Below are 8,699 nucleotides of genomic sequence, written 5' to 3'. Positions count from 1 at the left end.
GCAGGTCTTAGTCTTGTATACCCAAAGCGCTTTCTTTGCCTCCTTGGTCTCTTGACTCCAGTCTGCATCAATACATGCAAATCACCCCAGGAGATGGTACCTCTCTGGAGCTGTTTACAGTCCCAAGGCCTCCAGGAATCACTCCCACAGTTTTTAGTTTCTGGAGGAGTTGCAGTAACCCTCCCCCATTGAGTAGAACATAGTCCTTATCTTAAACCATCCATATAACCTTCATAAATATAATACAGTAGCCTCCCAAAGACACTGCACATGGTTGCAATATCTGTCACAATATAGTGATAAGGTTTTCTTTTATTTGTTTCTGCTTCACTGCAAAGGAAAAATGCTCTCAAAAAGGGGAACAAAATAAGGCTTGAGTTCAGTCTGAGCGCTAGCAAAGAAAGTTCCATAAGCAGTGCCTTGCAGCTGAGAACACTCTGGTCTGATCTGCATTCTCCTTGCAACCCTCATCACAGTATTTGAATGTCTTAAAATTACTGGTGGAAACGAAACAGCAGAATTTCCATTCCTTCTTCTGCCTCTTGGGAGGAACGATCTGTTTCACTTAGAACACATTTCTTTTTATATTGATGGAATGCCAAGAGGAAGTGTAAAATCCTGTGGTCCACAGTCAATTTATCTCAGCAGCCACAGAATTCTGTTGTCTTGGTCTAGCTTTTAAGAAAGTTCTGTCTTTTTCTGCTGTCATGTGTTACCCTCTGGAGGGCAACAACGTCATGTTTCCAGTGCTCTGTTGCTGCTGTCATGGTGCTGGAGGGAGGTGTGATCTCTGTAGTAGCCCGGCAACCTCCCTCCAATTGGATATCATGAATAAGCCCTTGAAAATTATGCTAATCAAGGTATGTGTGGGGCGTGGGGGAGAGCTAGTGCAGAGAGTGGAGTGCTGGAATGGAGCCCTACTGCTGCATTCTCTGCAAGCTGGAGCCTGCCAAGGTAAATGGTTTTATTCCTCAGTGTAATAAGTTGCAATAATCAAGTCCAGAGGCCACATATATGTGAGTCACTATAGCCAGGTCTGTGCCAAATAGAATGGAGACCAGACTGCTGGCCAGCTGCAGATGGAAAAAGGAATTTTTCACAGCTGTAGCTCTTTGGGCAGTGAGGAGTCCAGAAGGACCACAAAGCTGTGGACTGATTTAACAGTCTGAGGGTGATGTTACAGAGGAGGCAACTTCCTCTAGGTGCTTCCCTTTTCCCACAAGCATCATGTCCATCTTGCCTGAGTTCAGCTTTAAGCTAGAGGCTCTTCATCCTGGTGCTGATTTCAGCAAGGGAATGGGAAAGCTGGGAGATGCTGCTGCCTAGCTTTGGTGTGTCATAGGAATTGGAGAACTGAGTGTCATGTTTTCAGTATGTACTATCTCATAGCTCTCATTCCACCTGCCATGGCTTCAGGTAGCTGCTGAATAAGAGAGGGAGAGGCTAGAGGAACTTCACAGGTGAGGAAGGGTCTAGAGGTGCAACTGGCCACCATGACTCCCTAGGTGTTTAGTTCTGGAGCCAGGAGTGGAGGCATTGTGAACACTTTGGGAAATGGGCCAAGAGTTTGCCATCCCTGCTATACATTTGCAGCAATAAATCAGAGTAAAAAGTCTAGCAGTTCCTGGCTCCCAGCTGTTTTGGTCAGATTTTCAAAGCACAATTCAGACTTTATTCTTTCATCAAGAGTTTTCTTGTTTAAGAGGGGGCAGAGGAGGTGAACGTCTCTGACAGAATGTCTCATGACTGCAAAATGTGGCTGAACACAAAGGAGCCTGGAGAAAAGAAGCACTGTACACTTTGTGAGCAATATTACAACCATGTGGCAGCCTCGCCGCAAGGTTGTTCTGCCTAAATCCTGTGCTAAACAGCAACACTCAAAATGCAAAAGCATGTGGGGCAGTGAATTGGAATTGCCAACGTAGGAGTGGATGCTAGGAACTCCTGAATTCAAATCCCGTGTATGCCATTGACGCACTAGGCCCAGTTCAGCACAATAAGTGAACGCAATTTCAGTGACTCCAGTGGAGCTGCTCCCACTTACTTCACCTATGAATTTAGTCCTGGGAGGTTATGTGGCTTAGGTCAGATAATGGTGTACAGTAGAAAACATGCACTGGTTTAACTAAATTGACTAAATTAATATGTACACTAGATCATTTGCACCTCGGATTCTATACCAAAGACAACACTTGTAGCCAATCCTGTGATAAATTAACTCAAGATTTATTAACTAAGAAAAAGAAATGAGAGGTTAAGGCAGGTAAACTTACACACACATGAGTTACAGTCAGGTTCCAAAAGGTAATAGGAGCTGCTGTAATATGTAAGCTGTATAAATCCTCTAGGGCTAATGCGGCCAAACAGCTGGGGATCTCTTGCTTCAGAAATCAGAATTCAAGCCGCATAGAGATAATTTCTTCTTGACAAGAATTTTTATTCCCTTCCCCCAGAGTTCAAGCTGATGGGACGAGTGCTTGTGCACAGCTCCTCTTCATGGGTGTTGTGGGAGCAATCAACAATCTTTTGTCCATGGATGTTCCCCAAGGGCTTGTCTGGTGTCTATGGGCCTTCTTGTGTTGGAGAGGAGATGACACCTCTTGTGGTAAACTTGTATTTCATACTGGTAATGCTTCTGTCCGGACTGGATTTACAGTTTCAGAGTAAATACTTTTACAGTTACCATGCAAACACTTAAATATTACCTTATAACATGGGATACAGATTTCATCTGTAAGATCAATGCATGCAGCAACTCACAAGCACGTCATAAAGTCTCTACACATTTTTATAAATCTAATACCTATTTTACCAATCCTAACACAAGGTGAGTCAGAGTGGTTTCCAACGATGCATTTGTCAGTGTTCAATGAGGCCTAACGGCCTTGGCATTAGCAGACACTTAGTCTGTCAGCGTCACAGTAGCTAGATGGATTTTAATTAAACTAGTGCAAGTTTTTTAATGTAGACCAGTACCTAGCCAAGATCACACAGTAACACAATTAATATATTCATAAACTCATCGATTTTAAGGTCAGAAGGGCTCATTAGATCATCTAGTCAGACCCCCTGTTTTTCAAGGGTGAAATTTAATGACCAGTTACCCCCGTACTGACCACAGTCACTTTTGTGTCTGGCTATAGCATATCTTCCAACCAGGCATCCAGTCTTTGAAGACACAAGAGATGGGGAATCTACCACTTCTCTTAGTAGTTTGTTCCAATGGTTAGTCACAGTCACTGCTAAAATTGTGCGCATTATTTCTAATTTGAATGTGTCTGATTTCAGCTTCCAGACATTGGTTCTTGTTATGCCTTTCTCCCTTAGAATGGAGAACTTTTTAGTACCTGGTATTTTCTCCCTGTGAACGTGGGCAGCGCGTGAACTGCTGGCTCTGGGAGGCTAGCCCCTGGCCCTTCTGCCCAAGGCCCCTCCCCCAAACCCCTGCTAGAGCCCAGAGACCCCCACAGTTGCCAGCCCCCGAGCACCCCCAGCCCTGGAGTGCTGGGTGGCTGGGGGGCATGGCCCCCAGTGCAGGAGCACCAGCTGGGTGGGTGGTGTGGCCCCCCCAGCACTCCCAGCCCTGAAGTGCTGGCTGGGCGGGCAGCCCAGCCTCCAGCGCCCCCAGCCCCAGAGTACCGGTGGGGCAGGCAGCACGGCCCTAGCCGCTTGGAGTCCCAGGCTGCAAACCAGCCCCTCCAAGTCCCCCAGGCCTGGCCATGGGGGAAGAGTGCTGGCGAGAAGCAGGAGGGAGCTTGGGTGCGGGGCCACGCAGGGCTGTTTGGGGAGGCTTAGCCTGCCACGGCCTGCGATACCCACTGTCCATGCCTGTGAAGGTACTTATTATACTTTTCTGCATCATTATTAACAATTTTAGCATCTCCATTTAGTAATTGTTAGGACAACGGTAGCCATAGATAAACTATCTAGGTAGTATACTGGGTGACTGGTAAAATAGGCAGCCTCAAAAGTGGGAAAGCTGGGAGGAGTAGGGATTTGATTACTTTACCGAGACTCTTAATTGTAATAGGCCAGGTGGAAGAGAGAAGACTTGAGATGGAAGTTGAGAAGAGTCAGGTGGCCAATTTGTTACAGAGAATCTGTTTAATTTGATGGACGCAGTGGATGCAATTCAAGGCAGAGGAAAACAGAAGTCTTATCATGTCACCTCCCCTGCCACCAACACTTCCAATCACCAGCAATGCAAAGTCTTCATCAAGCAGTCTCCTCCTTCTCCCAGTACATTTGCACTTTCCCCCATGCTGTCCATTATGCACTGAATATCCTCCTTGAACTAGCCTGCAAAACCACTGTGATGCTGGCAGATCAGGTGCCAGCTCAGGTCAAAGTCCCTAGTCCGCAAGTGAACACTGTCAAAGGCATACTGGAATCCAGTCTGACTCAGCTGTGTTAGTATTGCTCAAAGAGGTGTTAGACTTGTGTTACGTTATCTGATTAAAATATGACTATTATAGATCATTGTTGCAACCACTGGTATATATTCGCAGCCAGTCTTGCATAAAGGTTGTCAAGTGAGGTGTCTATGAAAAGGTTATGATTTGCTGGTTATGATTCTGCTCTCTGTATGCATGTATAATTTTTGTATTTAAAGTTATGAATATTGGCTCTATACCTCGATTTCAAATGTTTGCTCTGGGGGTAACGCCCGTGAAGTAGTTAGCCAGCACATTTTGGAGGGATTATTCAAATTGAGTAGCCCACCAAAAGGACACTTAACTGACAATGGACCATGGGAGATGCCCATCTACATTGAGTGGACTGTCCTGCAACGTGCTGTCTGGAATACATGTAATGGCTTCCTGCAATGACTGAGTGAAATTGGGCATGAACATGTGACTTGCCCATGTGACTCCAAACATTATCTGGTCACCTGTGATTCTCCACTACCTGTGTTGAGGTCTTTGTTTGAAACAATGGGCTTCCCTCACATGGCAGAGGATATAGATGGCCCTGAAAACCCCTCCATTTTGCCTCTATCCTGCTCCAGCCTCTTTCCTGCCCAAGCCTCTGGACTATAAACTTATATTAATGGGAGCATTCTAACCAAAGGACTGAGGACCTTCCAGTGATTTGGACGCAGCCAGAGACTTATCAAGCCAGAAGTTTATTCCATTACTGCTATAAGCCTGAACCAAAAGCTTTTAACCAATTTTAACTTTCTTTCTTTCTTTCTTTCTTTCTTTCTTTCTTTCTTTCTTTCTTTCTTTCTTTCTTTCTTTCTTTCTTTCTTTCTTTCTTTCTTTCTTTCTTTCTTTCTTTCTTTCTTTCTATGAATAAACCTTTATATTTTAAATACTAAAGGATTGGCATCAGTGTGATTTTTGGATAAGATCTAAGTTATATATTGACCTGGGTGTGTGTGTGTGGCTGGTCCTTTGGGATCAGAAGAACCTATTATTTGATGAGACTGGTTGTAAAGAACCACTCATCTTTAAATCCAGTGTTTTTGGTGGTGACATAAGAACTGGAATGTCCAAGGAAACTGCTTTTGTGACTTCTTGTTAGCCAGTGTGGTGAAACAGAAGTTTACTTTTGTTGCTGGTTTGGTATATCCTATGGGGGATTAGCCACCAGTCTCGGGGTATATCTGACCTATTTCTCAGCAGTTCGCCCTGAATTTGGTATCCTCAGTTGTGACCCTCTGAAGCATGGTTAAAACTTGTAACAATATTTTTAGACTTTATTATTGCATTATTTCACTTATAATATCTGTAACCCACGCTATAAAGATATCCTTATGTTTGTTCTGTAACTATAAAATATTTGCTTTGAAACTGTAAATCCAGTCATGAAAGAGATATCACCAAATGTGAAATACTGCTTTGTACCCATGAGAACAGGTTAGCACCAGCTCATCAGGAAGGCCTAGTGACCCTAAACGGGCCATTGTAAACCATCAAACAAGGTACTTTGTTGATTGCTTTCGGCTCACCCATGAAGAAGGAACTGTGCAGCCTGGACTCTAGGGATGTGGGGATAAAAATCCCTAACCAGAAGGAAGTAAGGTCTTTTTATGCTGTTTGGGACTCTAAGCCCTGGTCTACACTAGGAGTTGAGGTCGAATTTAGAACTGTTAAATTGATTTAACCCTGCACCCATCCACACGACGAAGGCCTTTTTTTCGACTTAAAGGGCTCTTAAAATTGATTTCCTTACTCCACCCCCGACAAGGGGATTAGTGCTGAAATCGGCCTTGCTGGGTCGAATTTGGGGTACTGTGGATGCAATTAGACAGTATTGGCCTCCGGAAGCTATCCCAGAATGCTCCATTGTGACCGCTCTGGACAGCACTCTCAACTCAGATGCACTGGCCAGGTAGACAGGAAAAGGCCCGCGAACTTTTGAATTTCATTTCCTGTTTGGCCAGCGTGGCAAGCTGCAGGTGAGTGCAGAGCTCATCAGCAGAGGTGACCATGATGGAGTCCCAGAATCGCAAAAGAGCTCCACCATGGACCGAACAGGAAATACGGGATCTGATCGCTGTATGGGGAGAGGAATTTGTGCTATCAGAACTCTGTTCCAGCTTTTGAAATGCCAAAACATTTGTCAAAATCTCCCAGGGCATGAAGGACAGAGGCCATAACAGGGACCCGAAGCAGAGCCACTTGAAACTTAAGGAGCTGAGGCAAGCCTACCAGAAAACCAGAGAGGCAAACGGCCGCTCTGGGTCAGAGCCCCAAACATGCTGCTTCTATGATGAGCTGCATGCCATTTTAGGGGGTTCAGCCACCACTACCCCAGCCGTGTTGTTTGACTCCTTCAATGGAGATGGAGGCAACATGGAAGCAGGTTTTGGGGACAAGGAAGATGATGATGAGGAGGTTGTAGATAGCTCACAGCAAGCAAGCGGAGAAACCGGTTTTCCCGACAACCAGGAACAGTTTCTCACCCTGGACCTGGAGCCAGTACCCCCCGAACCCACCCAAGGCTGCCTCCCAGACCCGCCAAGCCGAGAAGGGACCTCTGGTGAGTATACTTTTTAAAATAGTATGCATGGTTTAAAAGCAAGCATGTTTAATGATTAATTTGCCCTGGCATTTGCGGCTCTTCTGGATGTACTCCCAAAGCCTTTGCAAAAGGTTTCTGGGGAGGGCAGCCTTATTCCGTCCACCATGGTAGGACTCTTTACCACTCCAGGCCAGTAGCACGTACTCGGGAATCGTTGTAGAACAAAGCATTGCAGTGTATGTTTGCTGGTGTTCAAACAACATCCCTTCTTTATCTCTCGTTATCCTCAGGAGAGTGATATCATTCATGGTCACCTGGTTGAAATAGGGTGCTTTTCTTAAGGGGACATTCAGAGGTGCCCATTCCTGCTGGGCTGTTTGCCTGTGGCTGAACAGAAATGTTCGCCGCTGTTAGCCATGGGGAGGGGGCAGGGAGGAGAAGCTAGCCACGTGGTGTGGGGAGGCAAAATGAGACCTTGGAACGAAAGCACATGTGCTATGTATGTAATGTTAACAGCAAGGTTTACCATGAAAGAGTGTACCCATTGTTCTATAAAATGTGTCTTTTTAAATACCACTGTCCCTTTATTTTTCTTCACCAGCTGCATGTGTTTCAAGGATCACAGGATCTTCTCCTTCCCAGAGGCTAGCAAAGATTAGAAGGCAAAAAAAACGCACTCGCGATGAAATGTTCTCTGAGCTCATGCTGTCCTCCCACACTGACAGAGCACAGACGAATGCGTGGCGGCAGACAATCTCAGAGTGCAAGAAAGCACTAAATGACCAGGAGGAGAGGTGGTGGGCTGAAGAGAGTAAGTGGCGGGCTAAAGAGAGGGCTGAAGCTGAAAGGTGGTGGCAGCGTGATGAGAGGAGGCAGGATTCAATGCTGAGGCTGCTGGAGGATCAAACTAATATGCTCCAGCATATGGTTGAGGTGTAGGAAAGGCAGCAGGAGCACAGACCCCCGCCACAGCCCCTGTGTAACCAACCACCCTCCTCCTGAAGTTCCATAGCCTCCTCACCCAGACACCCAAGAATGCGATGGGGGGGCCTCCGGCCACCCAGCCACTCCACCCCAGAGGATTGCCTGAGCAACAGAAGGCTGGCATTTAATAAGTTTTAAAGTTTTAAACTTTTAAAGTGTGGTGTGGCCTTGTCCTTCCCTCCTCCACCACCCCTCCCTGTGCTTCTCTCCTCCACCACCCCTCCGAGGCTACCTTGGCAGTTATCCCCCTATTTGTGTGATGAATTAATAAAGAATGCATGAATGTGAAGCAACAATGACTTTATTGCCTCTGCAAGCGGTGATCGAAGGGAGGAGGGGAGAGTGGTTAGCTTACAGGGAAGTAGAGTGAACCAAGGGGCGGGGGGTTTCATCAAGGAGAAACAAAGAGAACTTTCACACCGTAGCCTGGCCAGTCATGAAACTGGTTGTCAAAGCTTCTCTGATGCGCACCGTGCCCTCCTGTGCTCTTCTAACCTCCCTGGTGTCTGGCTGCGCGTAACCAGTGGCCAGGCAATTTGCCTGAACCTCCCACCATGCCATAAATGGCTCCCCCTTACTCTCACAGAAACTGTGGAGCGCACAGCAAGCAGTAATAACAGTGGCAATATTGGTTTCGCTGAGGTCTAATTGAGTCAATAAACTGCGCCAGCGTGCTTTTAAACGTCCAAATGCACATTCTACCACCATTCTGCACTTGCTCAGCCTGTAGTTGAACAGCTCCTGAC

At 46.2% G+C, this 8,699-nt stretch overlaps 1 protein-coding gene across 1 annotated transcript; it reads left to right on the top strand.

Annotated features, from left to right (window-relative positions):
- Positions 1-877: 877 nt before the first annotated feature.
- LOC141985999 (uncharacterized) lies at positions 878-8,137 on the top strand. The gene is made up of 3 exons (XM_074950168.1): positions 878-954; positions 6,582-6,987; positions 7,571-8,137. Exons 1-3 carry the CDS (start codon positions 910-912, stop codon positions 7,906-7,908), a joined length of 789 nt encoding a protein of 262 aa, XP_074806269.1. The 5' UTR covers positions 878-909; the 3' UTR covers positions 7,909-8,137.
- The last annotated feature ends 562 nt before the right edge of the window (positions 8,138-8,699 follow it).

The sequence above is a fragment of the Natator depressus genome, chromosome 4 (genome assembly GCF_965152275.1).
Source record: "Natator depressus isolate rNatDep1 chromosome 4, rNatDep2.hap1, whole genome shotgun sequence".
Classification (NCBI taxonomy): domain Eukaryota; kingdom Metazoa; phylum Chordata; order Testudines; family Cheloniidae; genus Natator; species Natator depressus.
Note: the sequence above shows the minus strand (reverse complement) of the source record. Positions and strands in the feature narration are given on the sequence as shown.